Genomic DNA, 26,090 nt, shown 5'->3' on the forward strand with positions numbered 1-26,090 from the left:
GCTATGCTAATAATATAATATATTGTATGTACATATAGCTGCTCTGAGTCCCCTTCGGGGTGAGAAGGGTGGGATATAAATGTAGTAAATAAATGTAGTAAATAAATAATTAATTTTAGGCTTAGGCTCACCCAAAGTCTGAAATGACTTGAAGGCACACAACAACAACAACAACAACAACAATCCTAATTAACTTGACTATTTCATTGGCCAGTAGCAGGCCCACACTTTCCATTGAAATCCTGATAGGTTTATGTTGGTTAAAATTGTTTTCATTTTTAAATATTATATTGTTCTTTCATTGTTGTTGTTGTTGTTTCACTACAAATAAGACATGTGCAGTATGCATAGGAATTTGTATTTTTTTTTTCAAATGATAATTTGGCCCCACAACAGTCTGAAGGATTGTGGATCGGCCCTCTGCTTCAAAAGTTTGAGGACCCCTGCATTAGACCATTAGATGCCCATAAATAGGGTTGTCTCTATTTATTTGTTTGTTTATTTATTTGCTACCTTTATATCCCGCCCTTCTCACCCCAAAGGGGACTCAGAGCGACTTATACATTAAATGTACATACAATATTATATTATTAGCATAGCACAATACTGGCAATAAATTACCATATTGTACTATATCAATATGTTGTAACATTATTAGTAATATAATATATAATATAAAATATAATTAAATCTAGCCCAGATTGTCTGCTTTGAACTGGATTATATGGCAGTGTGGACTCATATAATCCAGTTCAAAGCAGATAATCTGCATTCAGAACCTGGAATAAATATATATATACAGTGTGTGTATATATATATATAGAGAGAGAGAGAGAGAGAGAGAATGAGAGAGAGAGTTGTTTTAACTTTGAATATGTTTTAATGGATTTTAACTGAATTTTTAAAAATTCTGTTTACAGTAGAGTCTCACTTATCCAACATAAACGGGCTGGCAGAATGTTGGATAAGCGAATATGTTGGATAATAAGGAGGGATTAAGGAAAAGCCTATCAAACACCAAATTAGGTTATGATTTTACAAATTAAGCACCAAAACAGCATGCTTTACAACAAATTGGACATAAAAAGTAGTTCAATACGCAGTAATGCTATGTAGTAATTACTGTATTTATGAATTTAGCACCAAAATATGACGATTTATTGAAAACATTGACTACAAAAATGCGTTGGATAATCCAGAATGTTGGATAAGTGAGACTCTACTGTATTAGCACAGCACAATACTGGCAATAAATTACTATATTGTACTATATCAGTATGTTGTAATATTATTAGTAATGTAATATATAATATAAAATATAGTTAAATCTAGCCCAGATTGTCTGCTTTGAACTGGATTATATAGCAGTGTGGATTCATATAATCCAGTTCAAAGCTGGGATCCTGTTGTCGAGTCCTATTTCCCGAGTCCTTTCTCCTTTGAGGCTTATTAGCATTGCATCCTCTTTCCTCTCAATCAACAGTGTAAACCTGGGGCAAAAAGATCAGCTCGTCCGTATGTTTCTCCTTTTGAGTTGTTTTCTCTTTTGCAACCATTCAATTTGCATTTCTTTCCCGGACAGTGAACCTCGGAGGCCTGAAAGATCACATCAAGGAGATCCAGAGGTGCCGGCGTCTCATCCTGATCGCTTGCGGGACGAGTTACCACGCGGGAGTCGCCGTGAGTGCCGGCATTGGCTCGCATTTTGAGCAAAGAAAGAAGGACTGGGGTGGGCGGAGTTACGAGCTCTGAGTCAGGGCTGAGCTCCTACCTCTGTCCTGCGGCGCCTGCCAGGACACAGGGGGCGGGGCTAGAGGAGGGGGCGGGGCCTCTTCCCAAGTGCCTGACAGGGATGAATATAGAGGCTCAGCCCTGTCTCAGGCTCTTGGAAGGAGGCCCCGCCCCCACCCCTAGCTCCGCCCTCTGTGTCCTAGCTGGCGCCTCAGGAGAGGTATAGATGCTCAGCCCTGTCTCAGGCTCTTGGAAGGAGGCCCCGCCCACTCCTCTAGCTCCGCCTCCTGTGTGTCCTAACAGGCGCCTCAGGGGCTCAGCCCTGTCTCCGGCACTTGGGAAGAGGCCCCGCCCCTCCCCTGGCCCCGCCCCATCTCCTAATAGGTGCCATCACCGCCCCCCTGGATCACTGCAGCTCCCACCAGGGGGCGGTAGTGCCCACTTTGGGAATCACTGCCATAGATGTTCTGTTTTTCCTCCAGAATGGACATCCCAAGGTTCCTTAATTTGCATGAGCCCGCCCACTGCCTCTCCCTTAACCCTTTCCTATGGCTCTCAGTTAACAGAAGAATTGATCAGCAACTGAACAAGAGTTTTGGGGAGATTTCGCCATGATTTACAAGAGTTGTACTTGACCGACATCCAGAGAGCACTCTTAACACAACCAGCTATGGATCTGGACCAACCTTGCTATGGATAATGGGACTTGCAGTACCTTCACTGATACTGTGACTCCTGCCAACAATGGATTGGGATCAAACTTGGCACAGAGAAGCCCCTTGATCAACTGAAGATGCTGCTGGGGTTTGTGGGATGGACGTGGATTTTGGGAGTTCAATCTCATCCAGAGAGCCCTGAACCCAACCGACCACGGATCTGGACCAAATTTGGCACACAGACCCAACATGGCCAACTATGCATACAGGCTTGGTTTGGGAGCGGTTGATCTCAGATCTGGGAGTTGTAGTTCACCCTTATCCAGAGAGCCCTGAACCTAGCTGATGACGGATCTGGACCACACTTCAGTGATATTACTAACATCCCAAAACAAACAATGCCTTCTTCTAATAACCCAGGCAATGCCGGGTCTCCAAGCTAGTCTATATATATAAAAGGGTCATGAGATTTCGGCCTAGGACAAAACAACAAAACTACACATCCCAGAAACATTAAACTTGGCAGCACAATAATAATAATAATAATAATAATAATAATAATAATAATAATAATAAAACTTTATTTATACCCCGCCACCATCTCCCCTATGGGGACTCGGGGCGGCTGACATGGGGCCATGCCCAGACACCATACAATATAACAAAATAAACAGCAAATCATAACACAATATAACAGTGCAAAATCATCGTATATATATTACAACACAAATCGGAGAAAACAATGAAAACCAGGGCAGGCCACATGAACACTTAATTAAAAACTCGGGAGAGAGAGACATAGGAATAAGGGGAAACAGGGAAATAAAATGGTGAAGCACAACCCCTCATCCATGCCTCTACGTTCATGGAACAAGAAGAAAAGAAAAATATCCTAATTAGAGGGAGGGGAATAATTGTTTTTAGGCAATTGCTTCCAGTTCAAAGGCTAAGCTCCGCCCACTTGGTCTCCTAGCAACCCACTCAGCCCAGGGGACAGGCAGAGTTAGGCCTCACTTAGGCCTCTTCCACACTGCCTATAGAATGCAGATTATCTGATTTGAACTGGATTATACGGCAGTGTAGACTCAAGGCCCTTCCACACAGCTATATTACCCATTTATAATGGACTTTATGTCCACCTTAACTACCACCAATTCCTCAATACTTTATTTCCCAGACCACCAGACTTCGCCACAGCAACGCGTGGCCGGGCACAGCTAGTCTATATATATAAAAGAGTGATGGCATCACGGCGACCCACAAAACTACAGGCCCCCCAACCTCGAAATTTGTCAACACAACCCATCATCCACGCCTCTAGGTTGATACAACAAAAAGAAAAGAAAAATAAAGTCCTAATTAGAGAGAGAGGAATAATTGCTTTTATCCAATTGCTGCCAGTTAGAAGGCTAAGCTCCGCCCACTTGGTCTCCTAGCAACCCACTCAGCCCAGGGGACAGGCAGAGTTAGGCCTCACTTAGGCCTCTTCCACACTGCCTATAAAATACAGATTATCTTATTTGAACTGGATTATATGGCAGTGTAGACTCAACTATATAACCCTTGACCTTAACTACCACCAATTCCTCCATACTTTATTTCCCAGACCACCAGACTTCGCCACAGCAACGCGTGGCCGGGCACGGCTAGTATATATATATAAAGAGAGAGTGAGAGATGTATACACATGGCTGTGGTTCTGGGTCCTGCTCGGAGGTGCTCATCCCGTGATGTGTTCCTTCCGTTCCAGACCCGGCAGGTGCTGGAGGAGCTGACGGAGCTTCCCGTGATGGTGGAGCTGGCCAGCGACTTCCTGGACCGCAACACGCCTGTCTTCCGTGACGACGTCTGCTTCTTCATCAGCCAATCAGGTACGAGGAGGGCCCGCCTTCCGAGCCCCTGGCTGCTCTTTCTTGAGCCTGACGGGCATTCCTCAGTCTTAGAAGGTCTTAATATTTATTGGAGTATTTACCATTGTCATCTAAACACATAAATGTTTAAAGCTGTGTTATCTATCCTACTCGATACCTGTTTTTAACTCTGTTTTTGATAATGTTTCTGTTGGAAATAGCAACCTCCCAACTCTCCCACTATTTATTTGTTAATGTATAGATCTGCTAATCTGTATTCTATGTGTATGTTATTTGCCAGTGTGGCTGCATCTCTTTGGTGTAGGAGGGACTATAGACATGTGATGGTACTGAGCATGTTCAGACTCAGGACTCCGTTTTGTATTTGCTTTTGCATCAGACCTCAGTGGAGGTGGATTCGTTTTGCTGTTTGGACTTCAATGGAATAAGTTCGCTTTACATCTCAGTGGAGGTGGATATATGTATGCTTATGGACTTCAGTGCGTATTACTCTAACAAATTATACCTAAAGACCATGGACTACTAATTAAGAATGATACTCTGTGTACTCAACATAGAGAGAAGCTACATCCTATCTGTAACTGAACTATAATACGAAATGTGCCTGTATGGTGAATTAATTCAAGATGTTTGTGAGTAAACAAGAGATGTTATTTTTCAAAGAAGACTTTTTTTTATCTCTGAGTGTGTATTTTAAACGAAGAGGTTTCAAGGGATTGTATATCTTTTGGGCAACTGCAACTGCAAAGAAACAACAACCTTCTGCTATCCAGATATATTTTTGTAGTGGCATATCTTTATCCTTGGCAGTTCAAAGACATGGTTCTTCAGTCTAACAGTTGAGTTCCCTGTGTGCCATTATGTAAATACTTGTGAATATCACTTGTTCAAAGGGTTGACTTCTAACATGGTCATGCTTTTCGGTTTTCCAAAGGTGGTCTCCATATTCATGGAAATTCTCTGTCAGAGACAGAACGCCAGCAAGTAAACAAAACTCAGTTTATTGAGGTTACAGAACTAAAAACGCCCGTAGGAAACAAAGAACAGGGCAAACACTTGACTTCAGTGTGCTAAATAACAAAAAGCAGCTCAGTTCGAGCTTAAACAGTTCAAAGGGATAAACCGGGTTAAACAGCAGTATAATCCGGATTAAATCAAAGAGCTTACTTCAGCTTGGCAAACAATGCAAACAAAAGAGGATCAACAGGAGTTAGAATGTAAACAAAAGACTGGTGGCAGATTCCTCTCTGCTACTCAGGAACAGCAGGAGAATAAACCAGGCTTGTTTATTCCTTCCTGCAGCGAACGAAAGCGTGATCGTAGTCAGGATTCAGTTTTAGGGTAACGGCAGTCAGCAGGGTCCCAATCCGGTCCAGAGGTCAATAGCCAAGCGTAGTCGTCAAGGAATCCAAAGGTCTCACCGATAGCCAGCAGAAGGGATAATCCGGAATCGAAGTCAGTCAGTCCAGCGTCAATCCAGTGTGAGTAGGTATTGCCCGTCAAAAAGACGACGGAGGTCCAAGCTATTGAGATTAAACACAAGTTGCACAGAGAAAACCCCCGCACAGTTCCTCCCGCCGTCGATGCCCAGTGTCCTTGGTAAACTTACGTATCCAGCAACGAATCACACCCGTCTTCAGGAAATTCCCCAGCAAGAGCCCAAGCGTCCGTCCAGATTACCTTGCCCAACGCAATTAGACATTGGTCCCAAACCCCATTTTATCCCAGTTCAAGCTCATCATCGCTGTCAGCTGCCATCCCAATTCCAGGCGCCCCAACATCATCATCCTCATCAGAGCTTAAGCACCTTTGACTACGCCCCACAGCATCCCCAGCTGTGGATCCCGCTCCATCCCTCCAGCCAGTCCATGGGTCTGATCCTGCAATCCGCCAATCACCTCCCATGCTTTCATTGCCTGTTTCCCCAACACCCAAATCCTCCCTCACACGAGTCCATTCCATGTCGTCGTCCTCCGAGCTGGCCATCTCTTCCTCCAAACCCTCAGAAAAACCCTCAAGTGAGTCCTCATCTGTCGGCTCTGCAAACAAATCCCGGAGCCGCTTTCTTTCACGCTCCTCGAAGGAGTCTGACTCTCGAGGAGTCTTACGACCCCTTCTTTCATTACCGGAGCCCGAAGGCTCAACCATAACATTCACACTTGCCCAGAGACTGGGCAATAGGTTATGTTTGAATACTTTCGTAATAATACCTAATTATGTAATAATTACCTAATAATAATATGCATGTCATGTTCCTGTTTTGGTGTTGGTTCATTTATTGGTGCTGGTTAATGACTGTAATAATAATTGTATGTATTTCTCAGATCAGCTGTTTGCTGTGGTTGTGCCGTTCAATCTCTCTGAGTGCCGGGGTGCCCCTTTGTTTATTTATTTATTATTTATTCAATGTATCTGTTTGTTCCGTCTGCAGGGGAGACGGCGGACACGCTGCTGGCGCTGCGCTACTGCAAGGAGCGAGGTGCGCTGACGGTGGGCATCACCAACACGGTGGGCAGCTCCATCTCGCGGGAGACCGACTGCGGCGTCCACATCAACGCCGGGCCCGAGATCGGGGTGGCCAGCACCAAGGTGAGCGGCCCCAAGACTTCCTTTGTGGCTGTAGTTCCTCTTTGTCATGATCTCCGATCTTTGACTTCTCTGGACACAGAGCAAGCGCTGACAAAGCCAGAAGCCAGCCATAAAACGGGCCAGCCACAAAACCTCAATTACCCTCTGGTATGTGAGAGCCCCTATATAAATGGGCTTACAGAGAAGATTCTGGTATTCTGTACAATAATGATGTCATGATCTCCGATCTTTGACATCTCCGGACACAGAGCAAGTGCTGACAAAGAACAGAAGCCAGCCATAAAACGGGCCAGCCACAAAACCTCAATTACCCTCTGGTATGTGAGAGCCCCTATATAAATGGGCTTACAGAGAAGATTCTGGTATTCTGTACAATAAAACCTGTTGGAATCTACCAGCGTGTGTCTTGGTGCTTTCTTCGGGTGGAAGACTTACCCACAACACCACTGGAAGAAGAGAACCTAAAGATTTGTACAGAATACCAGAATCTTCTCTGTAGCCCATTTATATAGGGGATCTGAGTGGGATGGAGACCTTGTGGATTTTGGGGAGTCTGTAAAGCCTGGGTGGGAGGGCTTCTGATTTGCACCGCTGTTGCCGTATGTTGAGGTTAATGGAGGAATTAAGGCTTGGGTTTGCCTTTGGTCCCTTTGGGTCTGCGATGCTGCAAAAAGCAAAAACGCAATGTTTTGGATCCAGGGCCAGGGCCAGTCCCTCCGCCTCGCTTTCTCTCCTGGCCGAGACCCAGAAGGAGCAGATGTTCCTCGTTCCCTTCTTGCCTTTGCATTTCTGGAGGATGCGGTCACGGAGTTCACCCACGTTTGCAAAAATAATATGGGAGGAAAGAGCCAGGTCCCTCCTCATGCGCGAGCCACAGGACCTGTTAAAGCGACAGCGGCCTGTTTGGAAGCATGCGCTCGGCCTGAATGCATTCCCCATTTAAAATAATAATAATAATAATAACAATATCCAAGCATACATTCTGCCGGAATGCATTTCCCCATTAAAATAATAATAATAATAATAATAATAATAATAATATCCAAGCATACACTCTGCCGGAATGCATTTCCCCATTAAAATAATAATAATAATAATAATAATAATAATAATATCCAAGCATACACTCTGCCGGAATGCATTCCCCATTTAAAATAATAATAATAATAATAATAATAATAATAATAATAATAATAATAATATCCAAGCATACACTCTGCCGGAATGCATTCCCCATTAAAATATAATAATAATAATAATAATAATAATAATAATAATAATAATAATAATATCCAAGCATACACTCTGCCTGAATGCATTTCCCCATTAAAATAATAATAATAATAATAATAATAATAATAATAATAATAATAATAATAATATCCAAGCATACACTCTGCCGGAATGCATTCCCCATTAAAATAATAATAATAATTATAATTATAATTATAATTATAATAATAATATCCAAGCATACACTCTGCCGAAATGCATTCCCCATTAAAATATAATAATAATAATAATAATAATAATAATAATATCCAAGCATACACTCTGCCAGAATGCATTCCCCAATAATAATAATAATCATCATCATCATCATCATCAAGCATACACTCTGCTGGAATGTATTCCCCCATTAAAATAATAATAATAATAATAATAGTAATATCCAAGCATACATTCTGCTGGAATGCATTTCCCCATTAAAATAATAATAACAACAACAACAATAATAATATGAAATCCAGCATATCTATCTTGTTTGCTGTGTCATAATAAAATAATATTCAAGCATACACTCTGCTGGAATGCATTTCCCCATTAAAATAATAATAACAACAACAACAATAATAATAATAATCAAGCATACACTCTGCTGGAATGCATTTCCCCATTAAAATAATAATAACAACAACAACAATAATAATATTCAAGCATACACTCTGGCAGAATGCATTCCCCATTAAAATAATAATAATAATAATAATAATAATAATAATAATAATAATAATAATAATATCCAAGCATACACTCGGCCGGAATGCATTCCCCATTAAAATATAATAATAATAATAATAATAATAATAATAATAATAATAATATCCAAGCATACACTCTGCTGGAATGTATTCCCCCATTAAAATAATAATAATAATAATAATAATAATAATAATAATAATAATAATAATAGTAATATCCAAGCATACATTCTGCTGGAATGCATTTCCCCATTAAAATAATAATAACAACAACAACAATAATAATATGAAATCCAGCATATCTATCTTGTTTGCTGTGTCATAATAAAATAATATTCAAGCATACACTCTGCTGGATTGCATTTCCCCGTTAAAATAACAACAACAACAACAACAACAATATCCAAGCATACACTCTGCCAGAATGCATTTCTCCATTAAAATAATAATAACAACAACAACAATAATAATAATAATCAAGCATACACTCTGCTGGAATGCATTTCCCCATTAAAATAATAACAACAACAACAACAACAATAATAATATTCAAGCATACACTCTGGCAGAATGCATTCCCCATTAAAAAAATAATAATAATAATAATAATAATAATAATAATAATAATAATAATAATATATTAACGCTGGGTCCGGCTTTTCCTCTCGTCCGGCAGGCCTACACGAGCCAGTTTGTGTCTCTGGTGATGTTTGCGCTCATGATGTGCGACGACCGGATCTCCATGCAGGAGCGGCGCAAGGAGATCATGCACGGACTCAAGCTCTTGCCAGGTAAGACCTACACATAGAGATACTGTATATACTCGAGTATAAGCCTAGTTTTTCAGCCCTTTTTTTAAAGACTGAAAAAGCCCCCCTCGGCTTATACTCAGGTGAGGATCCAGGTTGGCTTATATTTGGGTCAGCTTATACTCGAGAATATATGGTACATTTATTATTTTTCTCTATTATTATTAGTATTACTACATTTATTATTTTTCTCTATTATTATTGGTATTACTAAATTTATTATTTTTCTCTATTATATATTGGTATTACTACATTTATTATTTTTCTCTATTATATATTGGTATTACTAAATTTATTATTTTTCTCTATTATTATTGGTATTACTACATTTATTATTTTTCTCTATTATATATTGGTATTACTAAATTTATTATTTTTCTCTATTATTATTGGTATTACTACATTTATTATTTTTCTCTATTATATATTGGTATTACTACATTTATTATTTTTCTCTATTATTATTGGTATTACTACATTTATTATTTTTCTCTATTATATATTGGTATTACTACATTTATTATTTTTCTCTATTATTATTGGTATTACTACATTTATTATTTTTCTCTATTATTATTGGTATTACTACATTCATTATTTTTCTCTATTATTATTGGTATGACTACATTTATTATTTTTCTCTATTATTATTGGTATTGTTACATTTATTATTTTCTCTATTACTATTGGTATTACTACATTTATTATTTTTCTCTATTATTATTGGTATTACTACATTTATTATTTTTCTCTATTATTATTGGTATTGTTACATTTATTATTTTTCTCTATTATTGTCGCTACTATATCATTTATTTTACTCTATTTTATTATTATTACTGTGTGTGTGTGTGTGTGTGTGTGTATGTGTGTGTGTGTGTGTGTATATATATATATTGTTGTGCATGAAATAATAATAACAATACATTAGACCTACATTCTCGTTCTCTTAATCATCCATATGGACAATTTTGCATTTTGGAGTCTTTCCGAATTTCTGATGCTAAGGGATGCTCAGCCTGCAATGGGGTTTTCCTCTTTTTCTCTTATTATTTTCCTGTATTACTGTATATACTCGAGTATAAGCCTAGATTTTTAGCCCTTTTTTAGGGCTGAAAAAGCTCTCCTCGGCTTATACTCGAGTGAGGGTCCTGGCCGGCTTCTGTTCAGGTCGGCTTATACTTGAGTATATAGGAATTCAGTTGGACAATCTTATCTTATTATCTTAAATTACAGTTTTATATGAATGCCTCAAATAATGCCATTTTATTCATATCTATTTTTATTTTTGAATTTGACCCGTAGTTGCTGCAGTTCCCACTCTCATCTTATACTTGAGTCAATAAGTTTTCCCTGTTTTTGTGGTAAAATTAGGTGACTTGGCTTATATTCGGGTCGGCTTATACTCGAGTATATACAGTATTTCCCTCCACTAGCAGCTTGGCAGATATTTGGAGGCCTCTCCCGGCTTCTTAGCAGTGACTCAGAAATTGATTGCAGCTCTGCTTTGGGTGCATGCATTTAATAATAATAATAATAATAATAATAATTTTATTTTTGTACCCCGCCACCATCTCCCCAGAGGGACTCGGGGCGGCTTGCAGATAATAATATCAACATACAATAATATCAAATACAAAAACACACAAAAAAGTTTAAAAGGCATTAAAAAATCACAATCATTATAAAACACTAGCTATGCCCGGCCACACGTTGCTGTGGCAAAGTGGTGGTGGTATTGGTTAAAAATTGTTGTGTAATTTTTATTTGACGTTATTTGCTTTTTTATTAATTTTATTGTAAGTTATATTTTTATTTATTATATTTTATTATTTTCTTGTATTATTTTTAGTTATTTTCTGTTATTATAGTATTTTATTGTATCAATTTTTTAGTGTTTTTTATTATTTTTTATTGGGTTGCTAGGAGACCAAGTTGGAGGAGCTTAGCCTTCTAACTGGCAGCAATTGGATAAAAGCAATTATTCCTCTCTCTCTAATTAGGACTTTATTTTTCTTTTCTTTTTGTTGTATCAACCTAGAGGCGTGGATGATGGGTTGTGTTGTCAAATTTCGAGGTTGGGGGGCCTGTAGTTTTGTTGTTTTGTGGGTTGCCGTGATGCCATCACTCTTTTATATATATAGACTTGAGAAACACAGCAATAAAAACATAAAATGAGCTGGGCAAAGTGCACTGAGTGGGACTTGTAAACAAGAAGGAAGTTAAGGTGCAGATGAGCTCCCTCTGTCAGCTCCAGTGGCAGGAGCCGTGGCCAGTGCGTGTTGTGAGTGACGGCCGTGTTGCTTCCTCCCTGCAGACCTGATCAAGGAGGTGCTGAGCATGGACGACGAGATCCAGCGCCTGGCCACGGAGCTCTACCACCAGAAGTCGGTCCTCATCATGGGCCGCGGGTACCACTACGCCACATGCCTGGAGGGAGCCCTGGTGAGTGCGCATGCCTGGAGGGAGCCCTGGTGAGTGCGCAGGCCTGGAGGGAGCCCTGGTGAGTGCGCATGCCTGGAGGGAGCCCTGGTGAGTGCGCAGGCCTGGAGGGAGCCCTGGTGAGTGCGCAGGCCTGGAGGGAGCCCTGGTGAGTGCGCATGCCTGGAGGGAGCCCTGGTGAGTGCGCAGGCCTGGAGGGAGCCCTGGTGAGTGCGCATGCCTGGAGGGAGCCCTGGTGAGTGCGCATGCCTGGAGGGAGCCCTGGTGAGTGCGCAGGCCTGGAGGGAGCCCTGGTGAGTGCGCAGGCCTGGAGGGAGCCCTGGTGAGTGCGCATGCCTGGAGGGAGCCCTGGTGAGTGCGCACGCCTGGAGGGAGCCCTGGTGAGTGCGCATGCCTGGAGAGAGCCCTGGTGAGTGCGCATGCCTGGAGGGAGCCCTGGTGAGTGCGCATGCCTGGAGGGAGCCCTGGTGAGTGCGCAGGCCCAGCGCCTCCCGCGAGGAACACGCACCTTCCTTCATGCTCAGAGCCATGCGCGGCCTCCTCCATCCCTCTCGCGTGAACATCCTTTAGGCACAGACAGCACTGGAGTTGCAAACCACATGCTTGGCCATCTGTCGGGAGGGTTTTGATCATGCTTTTCCTGCATGAAGGCTGGACTAGATGACCTTTAGCATTTGTATTATTATAGCATTATTATAATCATCATCATTACTATTATTGAGGCTGGATGGACATCTGTCAGGGGTGCTTTGATCGTGCTTTTCCTGCATGAAGGCAGAAGGGGGTTGGATTGGATGACCCTGGAGATCCCTTCCAAATCTAGGATATTTTTACTGTTATTATTATTATTATTGTCACTGATATTATTGAGGCTGACTGGCCATCTGCTGGACGTGCTTTGATTGTGCTTTTCCCGCATGAAGGCAGAAGGGGATTGGACTGGATGGCCCTTGGGGTCTCTTCCAACTGTATTATTATTATTATTATTATTATTATTATTATTATTATTATTATTATTACTATTATTGAGGCTGGATGGCCATCTGTCAGGGGTGCTTTGATCGTGCTTTTCCTGCATGAAGACGGAAGGGGGTTGGACTGGATGGCCCTTAGGGTCTCTTCCAACTCTATTATTATTATTATTATTGTCACTGATATTATTGAGGCTGGCTGGCCATCTGTTGGACGTGTTTTGATTGTGCTTTTCCTGCATGAAGACAGAAGGGAGTTGGATCGGATGGCCCTGGAGATCCCTTCCAAATTTAGGATATTTTATTATTATTATTATTATTATTATTATTATTATTATTATTATTATTATTATTATTATTATTCTCACTGATATTATTGAGACTGGCTGGCCATCTGTCGGACGTGCTTTGTGCTTTCCCTGCATGAAGGTAGTAGAGAGTTGGACTAAATGGCCCTTGGGGATCCCTTCCAAATCTAGGATAGTTTATTTATTTATTTATTTATTTATATTGTTGTTGTTGTTGTTATTATTTTCATTATGCCACCTGCCTGGAGGGTGCCCTGGTAACCAGACCCCCCCCGACACCTTCCAATAATATAATAATAATAATAATAATAATAATGTTTATTTATATTATATTATTATATTATTTATATTATATTTATTTATATTATTTATATTTATATCCCGCCTCCATCTCCCTCGAAGGGAGATAATAATAATAATAATAATAATAATAATAATAATAATAATAATAATGTTTATTTATATTATATTATTATATTATTTATATTGTATTTATTTATATTATTTATATTTATATCCTGCCTCCATCTCCCCCGAAGGGAAATAATAATAATAATAATAATAATAATAATAATAATAATAATAATAATAATAATAATTGTATTTCCTGCATGCGGGAAATATGTTCAGAGGCATGCATGGCTTCCTCGGTCCCTCTTGTTTGCATGCATGGCTTCCTCGGTCCCTCTTGTATTTATATTATTTATATTTATATCCCGCCTCCATCTCCCCCGAAGGGAGATGATAATAATAATAATAATAATAATAATAATAATAATAATAATAATCGTATTTCCTGCATGCGGGAAATACGTTCAGAGGCATGCATGGCTTCCTCGGTCCCTCTTGTTTGCATGCATGGCTTCCTCGGTCCCTCTTGTATTTATATTATTTATATTTATATCCCGCCTCCATCTCCCCCGAAGGGAGATAATAATAATAATAATAATAATAATAATAGTAATAATAATAATAGTAATCGTATTTCCTGCATGCGGGAAATATGTCCAGAGGCATGCATGGCTTCCTCGGTCCCTCTTGTTTGCACGCCATCCTTCAGGCCAGGCCTGGGCCGACTTCGGCCCTCCCGACGCGTGTGGCTCGAAACTCACCCGATCCTTTTTCCGCTTGCGTTTTGTGAACCTGTAGAAAATCAAGGAGATCACGTACATGCACTCGGAGGGCATCCTGGCCGGGGAGCTGAAGCACGGCCCGCTGGCGCTGGTGGACAAGCTCATGCCCGTCATCATGATCATCATGCGCGACAACACCTACGCCAAGTGCCAGAACGCCCTGCAGCAGGTCATGGCCCGGCAGGTGAGACACCCCACAACAGGGCTCCCCAAACTTTTAAAGCCGAGGGTCGGTCCACAATCCTTCGGACTGTTGAGGGGCCGAATTATCATTTGAGGGAAAAAACCGAACAAATTCCTATGCACACTGCACATATCTTATTTGTAGTGCAAAACAACAACAACAACAACAATGAAAGAACAATACAATATTTAAAAGTGAAAATAATTTTAACCAACATAAACCTATCAGGATTTCAATAGGAAGTGTGGGCCTGCTTCTGGCCAATGAGATAGTCAAGTTAATTAGGATTGTTGTTGTTGTTGTTGTGTATCTTCAAGTCATTTCAGACTTTGGGCGAGCCTAAGTCCAGAATTATTTATTTAAGTCCAAAATCATTTACTACATTTATTTACTACATTTATATCCCACCCTTCTCACCCCGAAGGGAACTCAGAGCAGTTGTATGTACATACAATCTATATATATAAAAGAGTGATGGCATCACGGCGACCCACAAAACAACAAAACTACAGGCCCCCCAACCTCGAAATTTGTCAACACAACCCATCATCCACGCCTCTAGGTTGATACAACAAAAAGAAAAGAAAAATAAAGTCCTAATTAGAGAGAGAGGAATAATTGCTTTTATCCAATTGCTGCCAGTTAGAAGGCTAAGCTCCTCCAACTTGGTCTCCTAGCAACCCAATAAAAAATAATTAAAAACACTAAAAAATTAATACAATACAATACTATAATAACAGAAAATAACTAAAAATAATACAAGAAAATAATAAAATATAATAAATAAAAATATAACTTACAATAAAATTAATTAAAAAATGAAAATAATGTCAAATAAAAATTACACAACAATTTTTAACCAATACCACCACCACTTTGCCACAGCAATGCGTGGCCGGGCACAGCTAGTATATTATATTATATTAGCATAGCACAATATTAGCATTCTACTATATTGAACTATACCACTATACTGTAATATTATATGTAATATATAACATATAATTAATATTATTATATGATATTATTGTTAGTTTTGTATTGTATAAAATGATAATATTATTATCAATATTATATGTATATACAATATATTATATTATTAAAACTGATATAAAAATATTATATTATAAATGAAGGCGGGGGCCAGGTAAATTACCTTGGAGGGCCGCATCCGGTCCCCGGGCCTTAGTTTGGGGACCCCTGCCCCACACACACACAACCCGCGCACAAAGCACCTGCGCATTGATCCGTTCCTGATCCTGATCCATTTCCTCCTCAGAATTCTTTTGGTTCCGCCTTACGATGTTATTTATTATTTGTGGTATGGTGTTTTTTGACAACTGAATGCTTTTTTCCATTCATGTTGGAAACCACCCTGAGTCCTCTCGAGGAGATAGAGCGGTATATTAAAAATGTTTTATTATCATTATCATTATTATTATTATATGAGGCCAAAGGCAGCTCACCAGACACACGTTAAAACAAAATGCAAAATAATACAGAAGACAAAAATGCATACTACGATTTGTGTTCCTGGGTTTATCAATGCCGTTTCCTAACTGAATCAGCATAAAAACATGGGAAAAGTTTCTCAAACTGCGAAAACTTTGTTTCTAGGGAGGGACATCCTACTAGAGCACATTATAATATAATATAATATAATAATATATTTTCCATGTCAGGAGCGACTAGAGAAACTGCAAGTTGCTTCTGGTGTGAGAGAATTGGCTGTCTGTAAGGACGTTGCCCAGGGGACGTTGCCCGGATAGTATAATATAATACTCGTGAGCAAACACAGTGTCTTCAGTCCAAAATCTTTTCCTCCCCGCTCCCTTCTTTATGGCAGAGAACCAAAGCAGCCTGTCCCAGGCTGCTACGCGGATCCTGACATCACAGGATCAGGATCCCCTACATTTTCTACTCGACAGATGCAACTGTCTTTCGAGCTGCTTAGGTGGGCAGTGAGCTAGGCTATTAACGGTTGGGAGCTCGATCTGAGCTGGGCTTTGATCCCATGACCTCTTGGTCAGTCGTGATTTATTGCAGCTGGCTATTAACCACAGCTCGGCCCTGTTAAGGAATTTCGTTTGGACGCAGGTGAAGAAAGCAGACTGACAGCAAAAGTTGTCTTCAAGATAGTTTACTTTTGGCCAGGAGCAGGTGACAATGTTAGCTCATGCCCAGAAAACGCAATGACACACCTTGCTTGTAGTGGCTTTCCAATTTATACAATTTTACAGAAGCATGCGCAGAAAGCTAACTGACATTGGAATTTGCTAACTATTATCATCCTTTCGGACATGCGTAGTTGCCTTGTAACTTATATAACTCATTACTCATCACATCAGGTGAAGTGTCCATAGTTTGCTCCACGTATGCACTATCCTCAGGTGACATGTTCATAGTTCATCCCTGTAATGAAGTATGAATTTTGGTTTACAGATGTTATATTAAATTATAGGTATATGTTTGGAATGGGTAAATATTAGAGTTACCAGTGCATGGGGGATGTAGCCAGCTCAGCATTATGAGGCAGGTTGCCATAGAAACGTAGCTGCTTCTGTAGAAATGTAACTATTTCGAAGCTAGCAAGAAAGGGGCGGAGCTAGCTGGATGAAAAAGGAGGGAATGTTTTGAAGAGAGTTCAGTCTGTGATTTGAGAGTCACAGGGAAGAGACTGGTTCCAGGTTTAGGGAAACCAGGGAAGTTCAAATCTCAGTCTGTGATCTGAGAGTCACAGGGAAAGACTGGTTCTGAGGTGGTTAGAACCGGGGAAGTTCAAATGTCAGTCTGTGATCAAGGAATCACAGGGAAAGACTGGTTCTAAGGTTGTGAGAACCAGGGAAGTTCAGATCTCTGGTTTGAGTCGTTTTAAATAGGTCAAATGACTTATTTGAGTTAGTAGTGGAGTCTGAGTGGTAAGGGGAAGCAATCTCAGTGAGATCCAAAGTGATCAGTTGATAGCATCGGCTGAAAGAGAAGAAAAAGGTTTAAACTGCTCAAGGAAAGGAGAAAGTCTTTTGAAAGTGGATTCATCATACGTTATTATTGCAACTGTTGAAGAAAGTGTAACTCTAAGTGAGAAACTACATTGAAACCACTAAGCTCTGTGCCTGAATAAACTTGTTATTGTTCTTTCAACATCCAAGCCTCTGTCGCATATATTCTAAACTAAGTTACGCTACCCTTTAAAGTAAAAGTAAACATCTCCCTGCATCTTTGGTGGTTGCATCTTCGCAATCCCACGTATGCATCATCCAGCAGCCAAATCATTACTGCCGTTTGCATGACCTTATATTGTGAGCAAAGAGCAAATGTCAGGCAGAACATGTCCTGTCAACAGGTTCATGGAAAAACAAGATTTTTGAGTAAGGGTCATCTAGGTAAGGGATTTTTAGGGTTTTTAAATAAAATAATCAAGAGCTGCTCCATTGGCCCTATTGTTTGACGTGGAGTTGTGTCCTTGCAGGGCCGGCCGGTCATCATCTGCGACAAGGAGGACATTGAGACCATCAAGAACAACAAGCGGACCATCAAGGTGCCGCACACGGTGGACTGCTTGCAGGGCATCCTGAGCGTCATCCCGCTGCAGCTCCTGGCCTTCCACCTGGCCGTCCTGCGAGGATACGACGTGAGTAGCTCCCCCCAAACCCCTGCTCACTTCTGGGGGGCTGACCTGGCCCCCAAAATTGAAAATGGGGTGGAGGACTTCTCGAGCCGGAAAAACCAACTCCCCACTTGTCCACAGTGTCCTGCCTCACGTACAGAGGAAGGATTGTTGGAGGCGACAGATCATGCGGTCGCTGTTGCCCGTTTTTGGTCAAATGATATTTAGCCGCTTGTGCTCACATTCTTTTTATCAGTTTTATGCTAATTTTTGCAATGGTTTTGATATGAAATAATAAATATATTATTATTATTATTATATTTATTTACACGTACAGAGGAAGGATTGTTTGAGGCGACAGATCATGCGGTCGCTGTTGCCCGTTTTTGGTCAAATGATATTTAGCCGCTTGTGCTCACATTCTTTTTATCAGTTTTATGCTAATTTATGCTAATTTTTGCAATGGTTTTGATATGAAATAATAAATATATTATTATTATTATTATATTTATTTACACGTACAGAGGAAGGATTGTTTGAGGCGACAGATCATGCAGTCGCTGTTGCCCGTTTTTGGTCAAATGATATTTAGCCGCTTGTGCTCACATTCTTTTTATCAGTTTTATGCTAATTTTTGCAATGGTTTTGATATGAAATAATAAATATATTATTATTATTATTATTATTATTATTATTATTATTATATTTATTTACACGTACAGAGGAAGGATTGTTTGAGGCGACAGATCATGCAGTCGCTGTTGCCCGTTTTTGGTCAAATGATATTTAGCCGCTTGTGCTCACATTCTTTTTATCAGTTTTATGCTAATTTTTGCAATGGTTTTGATATGAAATAATAAATATATTATTATTATTATTATTATTATTATTATTATATTTATTTACACGTACAGAGGAAGGATTGTTTGAGGCGACAGATCATGCGGTCGCTGTTGCCCGTTTTTGGTCAAATGATATTTAGCCGCTTGTGCTCACATTCTTTTTATCAGTTTTATGCTAATTTATGCTAATTTTTGCAATGGTTTTGATATGAAATAATAAATATATTATTATTATTATTATATTTATTTACACGTACAGAGGAAGGATTGTTTGAGGCGACAGATCATGCAGTCGCTGTTGCCCGTTTTTGGTCAAATGATATTTAGCCGCTTGTGCTCACATTCTTTTTATCAGTTTTATGCTAATTTTTGCAATGGTTTTGATATGAAATAATAAATATATTATTATTATTATTATTATTATTATTATTATATTTATTTACACGTACAGAGGAAGGATTGTTTGAGGCGACAGATCATGCAGTCGCTGTTGCCCGTTTTTGGTCAAATGATATTTAGCCGCTTGTGCTCACATTCTTTTTATCAGTTTTATGCTAATTTTTGCAATGGTTTTGATATGAAATAATAAATATATTATTATTATATTTATTTACACGTACAGAGGAAGGATTGTTTGAGGCGACAGATCATGCGGTCGCTGTTGCCTGTTTTTGGTCAAAAGATATTTAGCTGCTTGTGCTCCATCTATTTTTATCAGTTTTATGCTAATTTATGCAATGGTTTTGATACAAAATAATAAATTTTTATTATAATAATAATATTTATTTACACGCTGATTTCTCTCTCCATAAGGCGACTCAAAGTGGCTGTGCATCTATTAGTATTAGAAGAATATTATTATTATTATTATTATTATTATTATTATATTTATTATATTTATTTATTATATTTATTTACACCCTGATTTCTCTCTCCATAAGGAGACTCAAAGTGGCTGTGCATCTATTATTAGTATTAGAATGTATTATTATCATTGCTGTTATTATTACTATTATTATTATTATTATTATTATTATTATTATTATTCTCTGCTTTTTCTCTCCATAAGGAGACTCAAAGCGGCTATTTATTATTAATATTAGAAATTATTATTATTATTATTATTATTATTATTATATTTATTTACACCCTGGTTTCTCTCTCCATAAGGAGACTCAAAGTGGCTGTGCATCTATTATTAGTATTAGAATGTATTATTATCATTGCTGTTATTATTATTATTATTCTCTGCTTTTTCTCTCCATGAGACTCAAAGCGGCTATTTATTATTAGCATTAGAATGTATTATTATTATTTTTATTATTATTATTATATTTATTTACACCCTGATTTCTCTCTCCATACAGAGACTTAAAGTGGCTGTTCATCTATTATTAGTATTAGAATGTATTATTATTGTTATTATTATTATTATTATTCTCTGCTTTTTCTCTCCATAAGAAGACTCAAAGCGGCTATGTATTAATACTATTAGAATGTATTATTATTATTATTATATTTATTTACACCCTGATTTCTCTCTCCATAAGAAAACTCAAAGTGGCTGTGCATCTATTATTAGTATTAGAATGTATTATTATCATTGCTGTTATTATTATTATTATTATTATTATTATTATTATTATTATTATTATTATTATTCTCTGCTTTCTCTATCCATAAGGAGACTCAAAGTGGCTATGTATTATTACTATTAGAATGTATTATTATTATTATTATTATTATTATATTTACGTATTATTAATGCATTATTATATCTATTTATATCCCCCTTTTTCTCTCCACAAGGAGACCTGAAGCACCTGTGTATCTATTATTAGTATTAGAATGTATTATTATTATCATTATCATCATCATCATCATCATCATGTGTTATTAATGCATGATTTTATATAGCATTTAATGATCTCTCTTGTCTTTTCTTTTCTTTGCCAGGTTGACTTTCCACGAAATCTGGCCAAATCCGTGACCGTGGAGTAGAGCGTTGTGCCGGTAAAGCCTCGGCCGGCGCCTGCAAGAGACTCTTCTTTCTTTCCTCTTTCTCCCTTTTTTCTCCCTTTTTTTTCTGTTACTGGAAGGTATTGATTCCAATGGCCCCGAGCGGGGAAATGTGTCTCCGTTGTGCCCGGGAACCCTTGTTGTCGCTTGTTGCGTTTTGTGACCCTGTTCAGTGTGGGATCCGTGGGCGTTGTTTGAACCACAATCCTTTCCCCGTCTTGCTTTTCCCTGAAAAAGTCCAAACATTTCCAGGAAGTCGCTGCAAAACCAAGGAAGCCGGGAGGTGCTTTGAGTGGCGCCGGATCCCGATAAGAATTGGCCCGAAAGGGATCGCGAGCCTTTTGCGCTCCTCCCAGCAATAAAGAAACCTCTGCCGTCTGCCCTTTCCTCCAACTCTATGGGGATGCGCCACAACTTGAATGCACAACCCACAACCCTGTTGCACGTTCCGACTGCTTCTGGTGTGATGCTGCTTTTCTATGAAGGCAGGTCAAGCATTTACGGGTGCATTTCGGAATGAGATCTGCAATGCGAGGATTGCATCAGATGTGGAAGTCAGGTGAGACTTCCACACCTGATGCAATCCAGGTGAAGCTAGATGCACTCAAGAAAGAAATCTGCGATGCAAAGATTGCATCAGGTTTGGAAGTCAGGTGTGACTAGATGCAGGTGATGCATTTAGAGGTGCATTTTGGAATGAGATCTGTGATGCAAAGATTGCGTTAGGTTTGGCGGTCAGGTGAGACTAGACCCAGGTGAAACATTTGGGGATGCATTCCGGAATGACATCTGCAATGCAAGGATTGCATTAGGTTTGGAAGTGAGATGATACTAGAGCCAGGTGAAGCTAAATGCATTCAGGAAAGAGATCTGTGATGCGTTAGGTTTGGCAGTCAGGTGAGACTAGATGCAGGTGAAGCATTTATAGATGCATTCTAGAAATAAATCTACAATGTAAGGATTGCATCAGGTTTGGAAGTCAGGTGAGACTAGATCCAGGTGAGGCATTTATAAATGCATTCTAGAATGTAAGGATTGCACCAGGTTTGGAAGTCAGGTGAGACTAGATCCAGGTGAAGCTAAATGCATTCAGGAATGAGATCTGTGATGCGTTAGGTTTGGCAGTCAGGTGAGACTAGATGCAGGTGAAGCATTTATAGATGCATTCTAGAAATAAATCTACAATGTAAGGATTGCATCAGGTTTGGAAGTCAGGTGAGACTAGATCCAGGTGAGGCATTTATAAATGCATTCTAGAATGTAAGGATTGCATAGGTGTGTAAGTCAGGTGAGACTAGATCCAGGTGAGGCATTTATAGATGCCTTCTAGAATGTAAGGATTGCATAGGTGTGTAAGTCAGGTGAGACTAGATCCAGATTTGCATCGTAGCGGAAGAAGAGGCTCAGAAATGCGCCTTCGGGAGGGCGGTGACTTTGCAGCATCGTCCGGACGAAGGCATCCGCATGCTTGCCCAAATGTGCTTCATTGGCTTCCAGGTATGAAAGCAGGGTGCAAAATGCGCATGTGAGTGCATTCCCTTTGAATTGTGAGGCATTTAAACCCTGGAAGGAGGGGAACGTTAAGGACGGCCTGCACCTTTCTTTGCAGAAATGGTTATCCATGGCATAGAGTTTTGCAGCCCAGGAAAGAAGAGTTGATTATACAGAAATATTGAGAAAGGTGTTGATAACAGAGCTGTTTCCACCCTCTTTCTCAGTGTTGGGCAGGTCAGAAATGCACCAAAGCAGCACAACATTTGCAGTGATTGTAAACTCAGTGAAATCTTGCATCGGGGACGAGGAGCATTGCCGTATTGTGTTGCCATTTCTCCCCTTTCTGTTCCCTTCCATTGCAAACAACTAACTTGCATTCATCTCAGTGTTGACGACAACAGTTTGCAGTAACTGCAATTAAAGCAGTCGACAAACACTTGGGCTTTTTTTCTGGTTGTTTGAAGGAGCTGCAACACATCTCTCTTGTGTCCTTGCAGGGAGTTGTGGTTATTGCTCTCCTCCATCTTTGCACAGAAAATGTTTTTAGAAATAGAAGGGCTTTGTCCGCTTTTATCTCTAGGCTGATACTTGAAATGTGTGGGGATTGTTATGCTGCCGGAGGGGAGCATGCAATGCACATGGAACGGGACCAAAGACAAAGGAGCAAAATACATGCAACTAAGCCCAAGTGGTGGGAGGTGTTCGCAAAGTGTGGCTTTTGTGTTTCGTTCGCTGCTGAGGCCCAAAGTGCGCGGAGAGGTGTGCATTCCAAGAATGGACGTCTTGTGGTTTAGATTGGGTTTGGGTTTGAATGCCGGTGGATGTGTTGAGCCGTCGAAATGGTCCTTTGCATCCAAAAACAGGTGCAAAATAATTGCAAAGTATAGTGGGTTGTAGTTTAGATTGTGTTTGAATGCCAGATGCTGCATCAAGCCATTGAAATTGTCCTTTGCATCAAAATACAAGTGCGAAAAAATAGCAAAATATAGTGGGTTGTAGTCTAGATTGTGTGTGAATGCTGGCTGCTGCGTCGAGCCATCAAAATTATATTTTGCATTTAAAAAGATGCAAAATAATTGCAAAGTATTGTGGGTTGTAGTCTAGATTGTGTTTGAATGCTGGCTGCTGCGTCGAGTCATCAAAGTTGTCATTTGCATCAAAAAACAGATGCAAAATAATTGCAAAATATAGTGGGTTGTAGTCTAGATTGTGTGTGAATGCTGGCTGCTGTGTCGAGTCATCAAAATTATATTTTGCATTTAAAAAGATGCAAAATAATTGCAAAGTATTGTGGGTTGTAGTCTAGATTGTGTTTGAATGCTGGCTGCTGCGTCGAGCCATCAAAATTATATTTTGCATTTAAAAAGATGCAAAATAATTGCAAAGTATTGTGGGTTGTAGTCTAGATTGTATTTGAATGCTGGCTGCTGCGTCGAGCCATCGAAATGGTCCTTTGCATTTGAAAAGATGCAAAATAATTGCATTGCGGGTTGTTTGGATTTGAATGCCGGCTGCTGCGTCGAGCCACCGATGTTGTCTGTTGCATCAAAAAACAGATGCAAAATAATTGCAAAATATAGTGGGTTGTGGCTTAGATTGTGTTTGAATGCCGGCTGCTGTGTCGAGCCATCAAAATTGTACTTTGCATTTAAAAAGATGCAAAATAATTGCATTGTGGGTTGTTTGGGTTTGAATACCGGCTGCTGCATCGAGCCATCGAAGTTGTCATTTGCATTAATACAGGTGCAAAATAATTGCAAAGTATTGTGGGTTGTAGTCTAGATTGTGTTTGAATATTGGTGGCAGCATCGAGCCATCAAAATTATCCCTTGCATCAAAAAAAACATGCAAAATAATTGTAAGTATTGTAGTGTTTGGGTGTGAATGCCGGCTGCAGTGTCGAGCCATCGAAGTTGTCATTTGCATAAAAAAAAGTGCAAAATAATTGCAAAGTATAGTGGGTTGGGGTTTAGATTGTATTTGAATGCCGACTGCTGCGTCAAGCCATCGAAATTATACTTTGCATTAAAACAGGTGCAAAATACCGGCTGCTGCATCAAGCCATTGAAGTTGTCATTTGCATCAAATAACAGGTGCAAAATAATTGCAAAATATAGTGGGTTGTGGCTTAGATTGTGTTTGGGTTTGAATGCCGGCTGCTGCATCGAGCCATCGAAGTTGTTATTTGTGTCAAAAAACAAGTGCAAAATAATTGCAAAATAGTCGAGCCATCCAAATTGTCCCTTGCATCAAAAAAAAAAACATGCAAAATAATTGTAAGTATTGTAGTGTTTGGGTGAATGTGAATGCCGGCTGCTGCATCAAGCCATCAAAATTGTACTTTGCATTTAAAAAGATGCAAAATAATTGCAAAGTATTGTGGGTTGTGTTTGGATTTGAATGCCGGCTGCTGCATTGAGCCATCGAAGTTGTCATTTGCATAAAAAACAGATGCAAAATAATTGCAAGGTATAGTAGGTTGTGGTTTAGAACGACGTGGGAGAAAGCGTGGTTTGTTTTGCAAGAAGCGCATTGGACGTCTGCAGATGTTTGTGCAGGCCTGGGCCAACTTCGGCCCTCCAGGTGTTTTGGACTGCAACTCCCACAATTCCTAGCAGCCTACCGGCTGCTAGGAATTGTGGGAGTTGCAGTCCAAAACACCTGGAGGGCCGAAGTTGGCCCAGGCCTGCATGAGTCCAGAACCCAATATGTATCCATGGCTTGTCTTGGTTTCTGGGACCAAAATCTGTGTTTTCGTTTTGTTTCTTTCTTCGCCTTTTGCCATTTGTCCCCCTTTTCTGTTTTTGTATCTCGTTCTTTGGAAACAATTAAAAAAAAAAACATGCGCCCACGACTTTTATGTTCTCTTGCGCTTCCGTCTGAAGAAAAACAACGAACGGTTGCTATTTCGATTTTTGCAAAAAAAAAAAAGTTCAATACTTACTTTAACAGGACTGTACTGAATGCCAGTTAATATATGTATATATACAGGTTAATGCAAGTTGCCTATATGCATGTGCATATACGATATATGGTGTGTGTGTGTGTATATATATATTGCATGTGCATATACGATATATGGTGTGTGTGTGTATATATATATATTGCATGTGCATATACGATATATGGTGTGTGTGTGTGTATATATATATATATTGCATGTGCATATATGGTGTGTGTGTGTGTATATATATATATATTGGATGTGCATATACGATATATGGTGTGTGTGTGTGTATATATATATATATATTGCATGTGCATATATGGTGTGTGTGTGTGTATATATATATATATTGGATGTGCATATACGATATATGGTGTGTGTGTGTATATATATATATTGCATGTGCATATACGATATATGGTGTGTGTGTATATATATATATTGCATGTGCATATACGATATATGGTGTGTGTGTGTATATATATATATTGCATGTGCATATACG

General features: G+C 39.5%; 1 protein-coding gene across 3 annotated transcripts in view; it reads left to right on the top strand.

Moving 5' to 3' along the window:
- gfpt1 (glutamine--fructose-6-phosphate transaminase 1) overlaps positions 1-25,492 on the top strand; it is a 56,100-nt gene extending 30,608 nt beyond the window's left edge. The window contains exons 12-20 of one of the 3 annotated variants that reach the window (XR_010000392.1): positions 1,583-1,680; positions 4,138-4,258; positions 6,690-6,847; positions 9,506-9,620; positions 11,956-12,083; positions 14,509-14,676; positions 18,146-18,307; positions 21,082-25,176; positions 25,323-25,492. Coding sequence is in view for 1 of the 3 variants with exons in the window: in XM_062960901.1 (XP_062816971.1) it covers positions 1,583-1,680; positions 4,138-4,258; positions 6,690-6,847; positions 9,506-9,620; positions 11,956-12,083; positions 14,509-14,676; positions 18,146-18,307; positions 21,082-21,126 (995 nt within the window). In the remaining 2 variants the exon portion in view is untranslated. Of the gene's footprint in view, positions 1-1,582; positions 1,681-4,137; positions 4,259-6,689; positions 6,848-9,505; positions 9,621-11,955; positions 12,084-14,508; positions 14,677-18,145; positions 18,308-21,081 lie in introns of all 3 variants that reach the window. The other 2 variants (XR_010000393.1, XM_062960901.1) reach the window with 2 other exon arrangements.
- The last annotated feature ends 598 nt before the right edge of the window (positions 25,493-26,090 follow it).

Source organism: Anolis carolinensis, unplaced genomic scaffold (assembly GCF_035594765.1).
Source record: "Anolis carolinensis isolate JA03-04 unplaced genomic scaffold, rAnoCar3.1.pri scaffold_8, whole genome shotgun sequence".
In the NCBI taxonomy this organism is placed as follows: domain Eukaryota; kingdom Metazoa; phylum Chordata; class Lepidosauria; order Squamata; family Dactyloidae; genus Anolis; species Anolis carolinensis.